The sequence below is a fragment of the Microcaecilia unicolor genome, chromosome 3 (assembly GCF_901765095.1).
Source record: "Microcaecilia unicolor chromosome 3, aMicUni1.1, whole genome shotgun sequence".
In the NCBI taxonomy this organism is placed as follows: Eukaryota; Metazoa; Chordata; class Amphibia; order Gymnophiona; family Siphonopidae; genus Microcaecilia; species Microcaecilia unicolor.
This window is the reverse complement of record NC_044033.1, coordinates 122,841,132-122,858,917: the sequence shown is the minus strand read 5'-3', so window position 1 is coordinate 122,858,917 and position 17,786 is coordinate 122,841,132. Positions and strand designations below refer to the sequence as shown.

The window sequence follows — 17,786 nt, the reverse complement described above, 5'->3', positions numbered from 1 at the left end:
GATAAGATCCTACAAATATTTCAGGAGCACTTTACACAGCTATACACCGCCGAGCAGCCAATCGGGGAGACACATATGACTGAATTTCTTAAGAAAGCCCAAATGCCAAGGCTCGGAGATTCCGATATCGCATACCTGGGGGCCCCCATTATGCCCAAAGAGCTATCAGAAGCTATAAAAGGGTTGAAGTCATATTCGGCACCGGGGATGGATGGGTACTCCGGAGAATTTTATAAAATGCTACAACCCCAATTGGTACGGTCACTATTTGAATATCATCAAGCAGTGATCCAAGAGGGAGATTCCATTACATGAAAACACTGCATGTATATCATTATTGTTGAAACCTGGGAAGGCTGCTGAGGAGCCAGAGTCTTACAGGCCTATATCGTTAATTAACGTTGATATAAGCTTCTAGCGAAGATTCTGGCCACACGACTCAACAAATGCTTACCCAGTGTGATTGAGCCTGCACAGGTAGGATTCCTCCCCAATAGACACTCTGTGCTACATATCGGAGAGTCTTACTCACAATGGCAAGATGCCGATTGGAAAAGACTCCTGGGATCTTGGTAAGCTTAGATGCCACCAAGGCTTTTGACAGGGTAGGGTGGGATTTTTTGTTTCATATGTTAAATTGGATAGGGATCCCTGCTGGAGTAAAGCAGGCAATAGCGGCTTTATATACTGGTATGGAAGCACATGTAACAGCAAACGTGGGGCTCTCGAATAGATTTCAGATAGGTAGGGGAACGCGACAGGGCTGCCCCTTGTCACCACTCCTGTTCGACCTAACATTGGAGCCACTGCTGCGTCTTTTAAACTATGACCCCAGAATCAGTGGAGTGCAGCTGGGTGAACAGGAAGTCCGAGCTTTGGCTTATGCCGATGATGTCCTCCTGTTGCTGACCAACCCACAAGAGTCCTTTAAGACAGCCCTGACACTGATAGAGGAATATGGGACGATGTCGGGGTTTGGCCTTAATCTTTCCAAGTCCTGCGCGATGTCTATGGACACGGACACTGATTTACATTGGCAAGGGGAGGCTCCTCTTAGATGGGAGACAGCGAAAATGAAGTACCTGGGGGTGTACATTACCTGCGATAGAACCATCATGTATAGGGAAAACATTGCCCCATTGTTAGAAATGACTAAAAGTAAGTTGTCGATGTGGAGGGAGTTACCACTCACTATTTGGGGTAGAATAGCATTATTCAACATGATGATTGCCCCCAGGTGGCTCTATGTCTTTCAGCAATTACCACTCTTTTTGAAACATAGAGATGATAAGCAGTTGCAGCACTTAATACAAGCATATCTGTGGCAAGGGAAGAAACCTAGAATACCGTACCACCAGATAGCGGCCCCAAGAGAGGGGGGCGGTATGGGACTTTTAAATATTAAATTTTTGGCAATAGCGAGTTCCATGCGGCACATAAACGATTGGTATAGGGGAACATCAGATTTCTCCGTGACACCAGTGGAGACCTCGATGTTTACGGGTACACACTTTAGTCACTTGCTGCACTCCGGGACTCCACTGCCCACGGCGGCATTTCAGAGACACCCATTATTGAAATCTCTCAGGGAAACTTGGAGGTGGGTATGTAGACATCATCGTTTCTCCCCCCGAGTATCCCCTTGGATGTCAATTTGTGATAACCCAGCATTTCCCCCAGGTCAAGGGGTCAGTATATTTAAAAGTTGGGCAAAAAAGGGGATCATATATCTGGCACATATAGTTACAGAAGAGGGACAAATTCTCACTTACCCGGAACTACAGTCCCGATATGGGATTCCTCCGACACATCGATTTGCATATTATCAATTACACCATTATGTAGCCTCCCTAGAATGGACAGATCTTACAGAAGATGTGGTAGAGGTTCTCTCAGAGGAGTTTACTCTGGGAGCGCAGCTTAGGGTACTATTGAAATTTCATCACCAACAACTCAAAGACACCACAGAAGAGATAGACTTCCAGCGACTAGCACAGGAGTGGTCGAGGGACTTGGGTTGTACACTTACCGAGGAAGAATATAGGTCATATTTGAAATCTATCTACAAGCAGCGGCTTTCCATTCCACAACGGGAACGGCTATATCGGTGGTTACTCAGAACACATATATCTCCTCATAGAGGACAGAAAGCGGGGTTTGATACAACAGGAGCATGCCCTAAATGTAATCAAGGTGCGGCCTCTCTTGGTCATATGTTCTGGAGTTGTCCCTGCGCAGGGCGGTTCTGGAAACAAGTTATAGGGGGGATGGACCAACTATGGCACTGTACCCTTGTGTGGGAACCTTTAATTTTATTTAATATCTTTAGGTATACTACAGATCCCCCAGAGGGCTTTAAGGCATTTGCAAAGATGGCAATATATTTTGGAATAACTACCATTTTGCAATTCTGGAGAATGAAGGAAACACCCCCTCTGCAGATATGGCGCTCGCAGTTAGTGAAACAAATGAGACTTGATAGGTGCGGGGTGCATGATTTGGACAGTCCAGCGGGCCTTAGGTTTAAAGCGCAGTGGGAGGCACTTCGGGTCACTCTCCCGCCCAGAGCGAGAAGTTTATTGCTAAATTTCTAACCTTTATCCGGTGCCCTCTTGTACCCTACATCACACGGGGAGCCTGTTGGCGTGGGCAAGGTGGTATAGTACCCCTGACGAGAAGGCCCTCGTTCAAGCAATAGCACACAGGCAGTCATCCTGGATATATAAAATAACATGACAGACATCACCACATTTGATATTTGATGTTTGTGAGAGACCCAAACATTACCTATTGTTGAACCTATAGGAAACCTGAAGGGAAGGGTAGAGGGAGGGTTTAGTCGGGAGGAGGACAAGCGAAGAGACACATCAAGTGGGCAACACGGGCTAAGCACTTTACACATGTAGCTTTGATATTATCAGAAAATAGTGATAATGCCCAAGAAGCACTAGTTGTCACTGGTAGGGAGGGAGGGAGGGAGGGTGGGTGGGTTGGGGAGAAATATAAATGCAATATTGTAATTTAACATGTTGAATATGTGACTTTGGATGACATTCCTTTGTAATGTAACTTCTCTGACAAGCATTTGTTAATTGTTCATGTCCATTAATAATAAACAAGATTTAAACATAAAAAAAGGAGGAAGGAAGACCAAACGACAGCCGGCATGGTTAAAAAGTGAGGTGAAGGAAGCTATTAGAGCTAAAAGAAAATCCTTCAGAAAATGGAAGAAGGAACCAACTGAAAATAATAAGAAACAGCATAAGGAATGTCAAGTCAATGCAAAGCGCTGATAAGGAAGACAAAGGGGGGACTTTGAAAAAAAGATTGCGTTGGAGGCAAAAACATATATTTTTTAGGTATCTTAAAAGCAGGAAGCCGCTAAAAGAATCGGTTGGACTGCTAGATGACCGAGAGGTAAAAGAGGCGATCGGGGAAGACAAAGCCATAGAGGAGAGATTAAATGAATTCTTTGATTCGGTCTTCACAGAGGAAAATTTAGGAGAGATACCAGTGCCAGAAATGGTATTCAAAGGTGACGAATCAGAAAACTGAATGAAATCTCTATAAACCTGGAGGATGTTATGGGGCAATTTTACAAATTAAAGCGTAGCAAATCTCCTGGACCGGATGGCATCCATCCCAGAGTACTGATAGAATTGAAAAATGAACTTATGGAACTATTGTTAATAATATGTAATTTATCTTTAAAATCGAGCGTGGTACCTGAAAATTGGAGGGTAGCCCACGTAACGCCAGTATTAAAAAAAGGTTCCAGAGGGGATCTGGGAAATTATAGACCGGTGAGCCTGACGTTGGTGCTGGGCAGAATGGTAGAGACTATTATAAAGAACAAAATTACAGAGCATATTCATAAGCATTCATTAATGAGACAAAGCCAACATGGATTTAGTGAAAGGAAATCTTGCCTCACCAATCTATTACATTTCTTTGAAGGGGTAAACAAACGTGGATAAAGGCGAGCCAGTTGATATTGTGTATCTGGATTTTCAGAAGGCGTTTGACAAAGTACCTCATGAAAGACTGCAGAAGAAATTGGAGAGTCATGGGATAGGAGGTAGTGTCCTAGTGTGATGTATGTGGGAAAGAGGAACCCGAACTATAGCTACGTAATGCAAGGTTCCACATTAGGAGTCACTGACCAAGAAAGGGATCTCGGCATCATTGTTGATGATACGTTGAAATCCTCTGCTCGGTGTGCTTTGGCGGCTAAGAAAACAGTTAGAATGTTAGGTATTATTAGGAAAGGAATGGAAAACAAAAGTGAGGATGTATAATGCCTTTGTATCAGTCCATGGTGCGAACGCACCTCGAATATTGTGTTCAATTCTGGTCACCACATCTCAAAAAAGATATAGTGGAAAATAGAAAAGGTACAGAGAAGGGCAACAAAAATGATAAAGGGGATGGGACGACTTCCCCTATAGGAAAGGCTATAGCGTCTAGGGCTCTTCAGCTTGGAGAAGAGACAGCTGAGGGGAGATATGATAGAGGTCTATAAAATAATGAGTGGAGTGGAACGAGTAGACGTGAATCGTTTGTTTACTGTTTCCAAAAATACTAGGACTAGTGGGCATGCGATGAAGCTACAAAGTAGTAAATTTAATACGAATCGGAGAAACATTTTCTTCACACATGTAATTAAACTCTGGAATTCGTTGCCAGAGAATGTGGTAAAGGCAGTTAGCTTAGCGAGGTTTAAAAATGGTCTGGAAGGCTTCCTAAAGGAAAAGTCCATATACCATTATTATAAGGGCTTGTAGAAAATCCACTGCTTATTTCTGGGATAAGCAGCATAAAATGTATTGAGACGGTTTTGTAGGCAGAAGTTGGAAGGGGGGTGGTGTCCCCAGTGAATAGGAATAGTTGTGGTAAGCTCATGTAGGAGAATGAAAAACAGTGTCACGGTTAAAGATATAGTTCCAAATAAGAAAAACATAATAAAGAAGATTTCTTGACACTTCGTCGTGCATCAAGGAGCGTACAAAGGAGCAGTACCCTACGCGATTTGTGCCACTAAGGAGAAGTTTAAATAACGATGCTAACAAAACTGTGGTAGACTTCACTTCCAGAGAGAATCCACGTTTGTGGAGAACTCAATAGATTCCACGGAATATAAATAAAAATAAAAAAGGTGGGAATGTGAGCCAGGCTATTCAAAAGCTGGAGCCAAACTAGAGTATTAAAATACACCGTTATTTAATATTTACCAAACAAATAATGATAAAATGATTTCACATAAACAAAGACTAGACACAACGTTGTGTTTCGGGCCGACGGCCTACATCAGGAGTCTATAAACAGAAACAATAAATAAAAACATGGATAGTGTGGAGGATTATTTTGTGAGGTTCCGTTAGCGCTGTAGGTTTTCTGCAAGGGTGGCCAGAGGCAAATATTACCATAAGGAGGTTTGTTTTCTCACTACTTGTATTTTCTTTATTGTTTGCAGACCCATTTAATGTTCTTGTCTATACCGTTTGCATTCGTGACTTGAGGTCAGTCTCTTATTTTTTTTATATTTTTCCATTTTTTTTTAATGTTTATTTATAAATTTATAACTTCAAATACAAGCAATACATCTTGTTTAAGACAAATCAGAAAAGAAAAAAATATTAAGCATTCATATCTGAAAACCAAAAGAAATAACACATTCTTTCTTAGACACAAATTAGATTCATAGGGGGCTAAAGAACAAAGGAGATAACAAAGAGCAAAAATATATATAGGAATATGGTCTGGTATAGTTTATTTTGTTAATATGAACTACATGATCTTAAATACACATTTGAGCTATTTGTTCAAAGTTTTAATATCTATGAAAGATCTTAAATGTTCCGGTTCCAAAAAAAAGGTACGTATTATCAAGATATCGTATTTGACATTACAGGGAAATGCCAGCAAAAAGCTGGCTCCTAAGGCTGTAACTTCTTCCCTCATTGCCAGAAAAGCCCGTCTCCTTTCCTGAGTAACCTGTATACATCAGAGAAAATTCGAATTTTTTCACCATAATTAGCATAATTTCTGAAGTACAGTCTTTTATCATAATCAAGTCCTGTTCAAACACTACTGAAACCAACAAAGTACGCCTTTCAAAAATACCATCATTAGATTGTTCTAGAAACGCTGAAGATCTTGTAAACCTTCATTTCTATCTCCTTTCGCTTTAGGAATCGGTAAATAATAGATTTTATTAATCAGAGGAATTAGTGTCGATGAGATAGATAGGTTTTCAACCAAATACTTCTTGAACATATCTGTTGCATTTATTTCCGTCGAGCATGGAAAGTTTAGAATCCGAAGGTTCAAACGTCTATTATAATTTTCAAAGTTCTCTAATTTTCGGTGGATTGATATTTTATCTTTGATTAATAGATCTGTCTTCATCTTTAAGCCTGATATCTCTTGTTGAACCTTCGATTTCTCTTGAATTGCATCCTGTTTCAGTGTTTCTAAAGAAGTGGTTAATGTGTCCAGTTTACTCACGATTAAGGAAGTTTCTCTAGCAGCTTGAGAGGACAGTTGAAGTCAAAGTCTGTAACGCTGCCCAAATAGACTCCAATGTCGGCGCCATGGGGGAATATTTCACTCTTGTTGTCAACTTCTGCTGTTTCTAGGGAGGCGCCGCCGAACAGGGAAACTTCTGCCACGGGATCCGAAGGCTTCTGAATCTCCACGCTCTCCTGAGCTGCAGTAGACATGGCGGCGGGTTCAGTTCCGGCGAGGACAAAGTTGTTTCCTCTCCCTGCAGGCTGAAACCTCCTTCAGTTCCGCCCGCTGCGGGAATTCTTGAGCCGGGTAACTAAGTGTACTCGTAACAATGCCGTGTTAGTGTTGTTTGTATTAACGTTGTATTTAAAGTCGCCGGCGGTAGGCTTTTTACAACGCCTTCCTTTTAGTATGAGGCATTTCTACCAAATAGAAAAAATAGCAGGAATTTTGGGAGAGAAACAAAACTGCGTCTAGCAGTCCGACGAGGTCAAATCCGCCATCGTAACCATGCCCCATATGTTTTCCATTTATTTTTATTTATTTCTCTCCATGATACATTTTTTTTGATTCATCATATATATATTTGTTTTTCACAGGTTTTTGTTTTAAAAACACCGCCAATTTATCACCTCACTTCATAAGTGAATTGTCAGTGATAAGGTCAGTCCTTTTCTCTCAATCATGCAACAGACCTATGTAATGTGCATATTATTAAAAATTCAATGCCTTTATCATATGTAGGCCTGTATGGCTTGCAAGATACTTAGACAGGTGTTCTATAGATGTGTCTGAATCTATATTCTATTGTAGCTGTATGGCTTTCAAGATATTTAAGACAGGTGCTCTATAGATGTGTCCAACTTCATATTCTATGCTTGAGATTTCTGCTACAGGCTATTAAATGTAACATTTTTTTAGAAAAATATGTTTTTTCAACTATTACTCTTGGTATGTACGTTTAATCATTTTGACATTTGTCATCATTTTTTTAAATGGTTTTCTTCTTCGTATATTATATTTATGTATATTTTTATTCATGTTTTTATTTATTGTTTCTGTTTATAGACTCCTGATGTAGGCCGTCTGGCCGAAACACAACGTTGTGTCGAGTCTTTGTTTATGTGAAATCATTTTATCATTATTGTTTGGTAAATATTAATAAACGGTGTATTTTAATACTCTAGTTTGGGTCCAGCTTTTGGATAGCCTGGCTCACATTCCCACCTTTTTTATTTTGTAGACTTCACTTCGCAATTTTAGTGAAGATCTTAGCAGATAGACTGCCGCTATCACGGCAGTGAAACTGTGAACAGTCAGCTCGAATCTCTAACACAAAGCGGAGAGAACAGTCAGCATATGACATCACATAACAGCAAACTAAGTAAGGCTTGCACTGCTAAAGTGAAGTTTAAATAATAATACTAACAAAAATGTGGTAGATGTCACTTCCACAATTTTAGTGAATATTTTAGCGCATAGACTGCCACTATTGCAGCAAGGAAACTGTGAACAATCAGCTGGACTCTGTAACACAAAGCAGGGAGAATAGTCAGCATATGACATCACATAACAGTAGACTAGGGGCCCTGTTTACTAAGCAATGTTATAAGCACATTAACGTTTGTAATGCACGTTAACCATGTACCTGCCTACAATATTCCTATAGGCACCTATAAGGTTAGTGCACACGCTAAGTGTAGGCGCACTAAAAACACTAACACACCTTAGTAAACAGGGCCCTAAGTGAGTCACAAAGAAAAAAATTACAAAGAATATAAATTACAAAGAAAAAAAAAATTCTCAATACAAAAAGAAAAACAACAATTATCACCAAACCACTAAAGTCCACAATAATGGGAATGGAGTCATTACTAAAAGAAAAAAGTAAACAAACATTCTAATCTAGAAAAAAGAAAAAGCAGTATTAGTGCAGATGATCTCCAAGAATTTTACAATACGAACATTATATTGAGCTGATAGATGGAGCTCCAATTTTCCTATTAGCAACCAGGAACAATGTTAATTGTCTAGGATGACCCCCCCCCCCCCCCCCAATATATTTAACTGACCGGTATTTAATAATGCATTTACATGGAAACTTTAAGAAACAAAGCACCTAATTGATTAACATCAGTAACACCAAGTCTTAATGGAGTGGAGAAGTAGCCTTGTGGTTAGTGCAGCGGACTTTGATCCTGGGGAATTGTGTTCAATTCCCACTGCAACTCCTTGTGACTCTGGGCAAGTCACTTAACCCTCCATTGTCCCAGGTACACATAAGTACCTGTATATATGTAAACCCTTTGAATGTAGTTAGAAAAACCACAGAAAGGCAGTATATTAAGTCCCATTCCCTTTCCCCCAAATAAAAGAAATTCTTTCCTACGCCTCTCTGTATCCCTAGAAAAATCCAAGTATATCCTAATTTTATTATTCAAAAACAACACATCTCTATATTTAAAGAAAGACACAGGACCAAATCCTTATCTGTTTTCAAAGCAAGCATCACAATAAGTGTTGTAGGAAGAGGAAGAGTTAGGGGTTACAGAGGATGGGCAGACTGGATGGGCCATTTGGCCGTTATTGCTGTCATGTTTCTATGTTTCTGTGTTTAATTTCAGAGTCCAAGGCCTCCAAAAGTTCTGAGACTTTCAGAGCTTCTGCTTCTAAATTGTCTTGTATATCACCATCCTCTTTCTTCTTAGGTACAGACAAATATAACTGAGTCATTGAAGGAATTGACCCTTTCAACATTCTCAAAATTTCCACAAGATATTTAACAAACATCTCACACAGTGATTTCAAAGGTACTTTTGGAAACTGTATCAGGCACAGATTCAAAACCTTTGCCTATTTTCCAACATTTCTACTTTAAACTGCAAATTTGTATTATCCTTAATAATAGTTGAATTCAATTCTTGCATTGCCTGAACTTTCTTCTTAGTAGTATCTAAATCACATTGCAAAATAGAACCCTTTCTTCTACCTTGATAATTTTAGTCTCTTTTCATATAACTTTCTACCGAGAGCATTAACAGGGCCTGATAAATCCTGCCTAAGTTGTTTCACAACATTCCAAATAGCTTCTAGTGAATACTGCTCAGGGCGTTGAGGTTTAAAAGAGAATTGAGGAATGCTATTAGACCAACCTGGATCCTGACTCCCAGAAACCAAATTTGTCGAAACAGGAGTTACCCGGCACGGAGAGGACACAGCAGTGGTTCAGTAAGAGGAGCCGACGACTCCATATTGACGTTTTTCCCCCCCCTTCTCCTCGGCAATGTGTAATTGCCCACTCTTCAGTATGCAGTTGCTCTGGACTTGCACCCAGTCCAGAAGATAGTCCTGGTTAGTGTGGCAGTGTTCGATAAACTGGGGTAAGCGATGTCTCCAAGGCCAAAGTGGGGGGTGAGGATCCTCCTTCCACCCCTACACTAAGCGGCCAATCTCCAAAGGCCAATTTCTTTCTCCTGGGTATTTCCTTGGATTATAAACTTATCTGTAGGTCCAGAAATGAAGATCCAGGAGTCTCTGAGGGATAGACCCTCATCTTTCCCTTCCGTTTGCCCATCAAAGGTAAAGCAAATAATCACAACTCAGAACTGTGCACTTCAGACTGCTGCCATCTTCTATGACTGTCATATCTGATTTGGAGTTCCTTTCTTATGTATTTGAATTGATTTTGTAAACCACTTCACCGTGTTCCCTTGATTGGCGTAATAGTTTAAAAGCAAACCGAAAAATGTTCAAAGAAGAGGAGGACAGTAGAAGTTTCTGATCCTATTTCTGAAGAGTGTCTATTCTATAACCTTGGACAGGAAAGAAACATGAGAGAACACAAATTGAAAATAACATGTGCCAAGAGACATTTTTGGGTTAGAATAATATCATCGTGGACTTAAGAGGAGCAGGAAAGAAGCTAGAATATAGTGATGGATTTGAAAACCAAGAGGGCATTCTTGAGCTGCTATGCTGCTTTTCTGTAAATTGAGACAGGAAGGGCACCTGAGACTGCTCTGTGATGCAGCCTGTAAAAAAGAAAGCAGATGTTCTTCCCTCCTTTTGCTCAACCTTGAGAAGGAAACAGGAAAGAGAAATTCAAACATATTAGATACCATCAGAGAGAAAAAGAGAAAGTTCTTCAGTGGGTATTTCTGAGAGCAGTAAAATGTTGTACTGTTAAATGTAATTATTATAGTCTTTAGACATTGTTCAAACTCTCAAATAACAATAGGACTCACAGCTGAGGTACTTAACACAGGATATTTTTAAATGTGACTGGTAGAAGTGTGTCAAGGTCGCAGTAAGTAGACATAGTTCAATATTAAGCATCAGTGGTCAGCAAGGGAATGCGCAAGCAGGAGCGAGGCTGTGGGCTCTGCCGGACCCCTGCCCTGGAATAGGAGGTTGATGTCAGAGGGGACAGGGGACCTGCAGAACCGACAGCTGAGTGCCTGCTCTGCGCACCCCTTGCTTGGAGGAGAGGGTGTGCGCTGCCGGGGGGTTTTGGGGGGGGGATGCGTGCTCCACCCCAGTTGCCATAGAAGATAGGTACACCGCTGCTCTAAAGTTATATTTCTAAGGTGGTATTTTGTTGTGAATGAGCTTTGAAAACCACATTCAACAGGTGGCAAGCAGCAATAGAGAAGTTCTTAAGTTAAAATAGAAATATAATTATAGGTGTTAGGAACAAGTATGGTTTCTGACATCAGCTTATTTTGTTAAATTTACTTTGTGCATGTTTTTCACTGAAAACCTTAAGAGCTAAATTTATAAACCTTGTTTGCACATATAAGGACTCTTATAAAAGTAGGTCATGCTTAAAATTACACACAGTGCCAAGTAGGTGTGCTCAGAGAAAAGTTTGGACTCATTATGAGCGGAGTCTAGATTTACACACATATACTAGTACTTCACGTACTGACATTTTGGCTTGTTTTCAAATACACATAAATGTCAATGTCCATAATCTGCACAATTTTATTCTAGTATTTAATAAAGACTTATAGGCACCTATGATGCTCATTTTCGAAGCATGTAGATTTTTCAAAATGGCCAAAAATACGTCCATCTGCTGAAAACATCTAAATCACAATTTCCAAACAGGCAGAATTTGGACATTTTCCACTGAGTTCGTCCGAATAGTAAGGGGGCGTGTTTTGGGTGGGACTAGGACGACCCTAAAATTAGGGTGTCTTTCAGCAATAATAGAACAGGAACACACGTCCAAGTCTAAAAAGGGAAAAAGGGGGAAAGGGGAAATAGGACTTGATATACTGCCTTTCTGAGGTTTTTGCAACTACATTCAAAGCGATTTGCATATATTCAGGTACTTATTTTGTACCAGGGGCAATGGAGGGTTAAGTGAGTTGCCCAGAGTCACAAGGAGCTGCAGTGGGAATTGAACTCAGTTCCCCAGGATCAAAGTCCACTGCACTAACCACTAGGCTACTCCTCCACAAAAAGTATGTTTTATCTAGACCTGTTCCAATCATGTCTAAGTTTTGGGTTTTTTTTTTTGTTTTTTTAAACAATCCTCTGAATGACCAGCTGACTACTGGCTGGATTAAGACTTGAGCCCTCCTTAATCCTCCAGTGGATGCTGTTTCCCTCCCACCCCCCTTAAAAACTGAAACTAAAGAGAGATATCAGGTGGTATGACAGCATCAAGTATTGGGTTGGAGGAGTGGCCTAGTGGTTATGGTGATGGACTTTGGTCCTGGGGAACTGAGGAACTGAGTTCAATTCCCGGCACAGGCAGCTCCTTGTGACCTGGGCAAGTCACTTAACCCTCCATTGCCTGCCGCATTGAGCCTGCCATGAGTGGGAAAGCGCGGGGTACAAATGTAACAAAAATAAAATTACATGCATAACCAACAGAGCAGCATGCAGCTCCCAGGAGTAGACTAGTGGTCAGTGCAGTGGACTCTGAACAAGGGAATCCAGGTCCAAATCCCATTCCCCCTAGTACCCCAAATCCCATTCCTCCAAAACCACCAAATTACCTACTGTACCTAAACATAGGAGAAACCTGCAGAGTGAAAAGTGATTGTAATAGTATACATTTAAGTACAGTAGGTTTTTTTCTGTTCCTGGAGGGCTCACAATACAAAATAAAGGAGTTATGATGGGAATCGTACCTTGGTGCCATTGTTTAAAGTGTACTGCTCTGACCACTAGGCCACCCCTCTGATCTGCAAGGATGTCTGTGTGGCCATTTCTTTCAAAATGATGCCAGACAGACGTTCCAGTGCCTGTTTTTTTGACGTTTATATTTGGACGGGTCACTTTGGAAAATGGCTCTTCTTTGTAGATGTCATCTGTGCAAATACATCCATCTTAGAGCCATTTTCGAAATGGAATCCCAGACATTTTTCCTGTTCAAAAATGATTCTAAGATGGATTTTTGGGGGGACATAGTGAGATAAACATCCTAATTCTGATTTGGATGTTTTTTTTTTTTCAAAATGCCCCTCCATGTATCCATATGAAATAGGCACCTTCCTGCCCTGTTAACCTAGGTACCATGTTATAAAATTACCCTAATAGAGGTAGTTCTATAACTAGGTGCCTGGTAGGAACCTATTCTATAAAGGGATGTAGGCGCCTACTAGTGTGACTGCTTAAATATTTTATGTATTTATTTATTACATTTGTACCCCGCGCTACATATGTAAGTTAGGCGCTGGCACTTAAACCAGCCAGTAGAAGCTGGTGTGTTAGTGCCTAACTGCTGAAGATATGCATGTAACTTATAGTATGTTATAAGTTAGTGTGTTAAGGTTAAGTCCTGCCCCTACTTCTCCAAAGCTTCATCCACATTACACGCCCTTGAAAACACATGCTGTAGTTAGGCATATATTTACAGAGTAGCGCTGTGAGGGGGGTGATGTAGGGATGGGAAATACTCCCTCACTGATTTATTTATTTTATTTATTTATTGCATTTGTATCCCACATTCCCCCACCTATTTGCAGGCTCAATGTGGCTTACATAGATTTGTTAACATTGTCATTGCAGGATATACTGATGCAGTTCAGTCCCCTTTCAGCAGATGCACTAGTTTGCTGAGGCCGATTCAGTTCAGCCACCTTTCGGCAGGTGGCGCTAGGCTGAGCCTGAGTCAGAGGGGTGGGGCTCAGGCCAGGAGGAAGCTAAAAGCTCTAAGGCAATACAGTTTAGGGAGGCCCCAATACAGAGGTTTCTAGAAGGGAGCCTAGAACCGAGGGATTAGATGCTCCAGGAGAGACTGCAAACTTGGGCAGGAAGAAAGAGTCCACCAGGAGAATCATAGCCTGTGACCCTAGTAGTGGTAGACAGGTCAAGGTAGGAGGTTTATATTCTGCAGTATTTACCTAACCTGTGATTGCAGTATTTGGAGTCTGGTCCACATGGAAAGTATATAGATTACAAATAAAGTATTGAAGTGAGCCTGCTAGGAGCAAGTGTGAGTTAATAAAACTAAACTTCAGGATACCTAAGACAGCAAAGTTTCTTTTTGTGTGAAATGAAGTTATTCTTAAATCCTGCCTATGTTTGTATCTGTGTCAGTAACAGACTTTTGGTACTTTATTCACCATAAAGACTTTTCTTTTGGGTTTCCTTGTCTGCTGCCTGTGTCTGTGAAGGGTCCATGCTTGGCTGTTAGTTCATGCTATCACAAGCACATAGGCAGAATTCTGGTAATTCTACATGTATGTGCATAGATGTGCACATAAATGCTGCTGCTATAAACCAGGGGTCCTCAAATCCAGTCTTCAAGATCCACAAACCAGCTTGGTTTTCAGGATTTCTACAATGAATATATGTGAGATTGATTTGCATGCATTGGATGCAGTGAATGCAGATAAATCTTATGCATATTCATTGTGGAAATCCTGAAAACCAGACTGGGTTATGGATCTCAAGGACTGGATTTGAGGACCCCTGTTCTAAACATATACAGGCGGAATTGGAGCCTATGTTATAGAATTACCCCTAAATTTGTTTGTGTTAATTTTTACTTTCTAGTGGAGTTCCTGTGGAGTCACACCAGAAAGCATGTGTGTTGGGTACATGTCAGCTCAAGATGGCAAAGCCAAGGTAAGACACAAATGAACTTAAGACTGACGAACAGCTTGGCCCTCATTTTGAAAACTGTTTTGGTGTAGGCAAGCAATAGTGAAAACTCCCCAGGATGTGGCTTCATGCAAGTTATCTAGTTATACGTTCAGTTGTATGTTTTTACTTTTTCATTTATAAGCTAGAAATTTGAGCCCAGAATCTAGGGAATTTTTAACATTGCATTATCCCAATCCCAGGAAGGTTGTTTACAAGAAGCTCTTTTCAGCCTACATGTATGTGTCAGGTTGATAAGTATTGGAATGAGCTTCCAGGTGAAATTAGAAATCAACCTAATTATGGTATATTTTGCAAATTATTGAAGACCTAATTGTTTAAGAAGTACGTAGCTCAGTGTTGATGTTGTGTTAAGGGTTACGGAAGATGGGCCATTTGGCCTTTATCTGCTGTCATATTTCTGTGTTTCTAAGTATGATTATTGTTATTTCCTAGGTATGCTTAGTTATCTCATTTTGTAAGCCATACTGAACTCATGAGGTACCGTATTTTTCGGACTATAAGACGCACTTTTTCCCCCCAAATTTGGGAGGAAAATGGGGGGTGCGTCTTATAGTCCGAAGGTAGCGATTTCCCTCCCTCCCGCCCTCCCCCCAAGTTCGGGATCGCCCTCCCCCCGAGTTCAGGATCGCCCTCCCCCCGGCCCTGTCACCACTTCTCCCCTACTCACGTCACGCGATCTTCCCTGGTGGTCTAGTGACGTCGGGGCAGGAAAGAGCCCCTCTTTCCTGCCCAGCGCGCTGCTCTCCATCCTCCTGTATGCAGCCTGACGGTCTCGGCGAGATTCAAAATGGCCGCCGAGACTTCAATTCTCGGTGGCCATTTTGAATCTTGCCGAGACCGTCAGGCAGCATACAGGAGGGCGGAGAGCAGCGCGCTGGGCAGGAAAGAGGGGGCTCTTTCCTGCCCCGACGTCACTAGACCACCAGGGAAGATCGCGTGACGTGAGTAGGGGAGAAGTGGTGACAGGGCCGGGGGGAGGGCGATCCCGAACTCGGACAAGATGCACCGGAGCACCTAGGTTTTAGAGGAGGGAAAAAGGAAAAATTTTTTTTTCCTATTTCCCTCCTCTAAAACCTAGGTGCGTCTTATGGTCCGGTGCGTCTTAGTCCGAAAAATATGGTATGTGTGGGGTAAAATTTGATTTGGATTGCGAGTCTAATCTAAAGAGATTAATCTATTATCGCGAGTCTAATGTATTAGATTGTAAGCTCTTTGAGCAGGGACTGTCTTTCTTCTATGTTTGTGCAGCGCTGTGTACGCCTTGTAGCGCTATAGAAATGCTAAAGTAGTAGTAGTAGAACCTCTGAGCCATGTAAAGATCTTCCAAAGAACACTATAGCTATTTTAAACTGTTTGATATTTAATTTCTGTGCATGAAAAGCTGTAATATCTTGCAATGATTCAGGCTGATAGTTGTTAGGGCTGGGTTGCAGCATAGTGACAAACCTCGAAAGCTGTGATGCGAGGTGAAATAATTAGTTATATGTGCTCCCATAACAAAAGACTTTCCCAAGGAATAATCTTATTGGAGCGTCGTTATAAACAAGCTAAGCAAGCCCATATGGCATGCCCCTCGATTGCTAAGTATGAGACCATGATGGCCACATTGGCTGCTTTGAACTCGCTGATTCATGAGCGCACAAGGAAGCAGTTGTTTTTTCGCCGTTTTCAATACTATTGTTATGGCAACCGGACAGGCAAATTATTCTCCCTGGTGGTGAAGGCATGGTCACCTAGAACATTTATCCCCACTTTAGTGCCCTCAGATGGCTCTTGTAAACACCGCCCGGCGGATATTAAGCAAATGTTTAATGACTATTTTTCTCTACTGTACCAGACGGATTATCTTGAGGATTCGGGCATCCCGAAACTTCCCCCAGAGGCATGCAATCACCTAAGTGCCCCATTGCGCGTGCGAGAAGTGCAACTAGCAATAAAATCTGTCTCATTGGGCACCTCACCGGGGTCTGATGGGTTTTCTTCAGAATATTATACATATGTGCCCCACTTACGGCCTATTATGAGGCAGCAGTCTCTGGGGTGCTTTTTCTCCTCAGGCTAATGAAGCCCTTATTACACTTATACCGAAGCCCGGTAAGGCCCTGGACTCCCCCGCAGCATTTAGGCCAATTTCACTACTCAATGTGGATATTAAGATTCTAGCGAAGATTTTGGCAGAAAGACTGGCCAAGCACATCCCGGGTTTAGTGGGGGACCATCAGGTGGGGTTCGTTAAGGGGCACCATCCGTGTCTGAATGTTCGTAGAGCACTGCTGGCTGTGGCGCAGAGCTGGGCCTCCCAGGAGTCATTGATGTTGGCCAGCCTTGATGCTGAAAAAGCTTTTGATTTTGTACGCAGGGACTACTTATTTGCAGTGTTGCAGTATGTGGGGATGGAGGGTTGGTTTCTCCAAGCGATGCTAGCGCTGTACTCGATGCTGTCAGTTACCTTGTTAGTTAATGGGCTGCGATCTCCAACCTTCCCAGTAGGCACAGGTACTAGGCAGGGATGCCCCTTATCTCCATTACTGTTTCTCTTGTATATAAAACCCCTGCTCCGCACTATTGCCAGAGACCCCAAAATCTCGGGCATCTTCCTCCCCTAGCTTGCCATTAAAGCCCTAGCCTATGCAGACAATATTTTTCTTACTCTCACTAGTCCACAGCATTCCTTAACACGTTTATTGGATACTATTTTGGAATTTGGTTTTTTTCTTGGGTTTTAGGTTAAATTTACAAAAGTCAGTTGCCTTGCCGATACAGGCCTCCATCTGTGATAATTGGACTGGGGAATTCCCACTTCGATGAGCCACCCCCAGATTAAGTACCTAGGCATCTACATCCCAGTAGACTTGAAGAAATTATATACTATTAACTTTGCACCTTTATGGGCTACAACAAAGGCCTCGTTGTCAATGTAGCAGATGCTGCCACTTTCCTTATGGGGTCGGGTTGCTCTTTACAATATGATACTAATACCTAAGTGAACCTATGTGGTCCAGGTCCTGTCTACTTCTCTTGTTGCGTAAGGATGAACTCGTACTGCATCACTTGGTGAAGAGCTTTTTGTGGAAGGGCCGCCGGCTTGTGTCTCTCTTTCCTCAAACATACTTACCCAGGCTTAAGGGTGGCATGGGGGAGCTCAGTGTTAA

The 17,786-nt window shown here is 41.7% G+C and overlaps 1 protein-coding gene across 1 annotated transcript in view; it reads left to right on the top strand.

Moving 5' to 3' along the window:
- The window catches only part of TASP1 (taspase 1), a 317,359-nt gene that overhangs the window by 265,984 nt on the left and 33,589 nt on the right, over positions 1-17,786 (top strand). Inside the window, 2 exon segments of the mRNA XM_030196341.1 lie at positions 14,524-14,545; positions 14,547-14,595. Coding sequence (XP_030052201.1) covers positions 14,524-14,545; positions 14,547-14,595 — 71 coding nt within the window.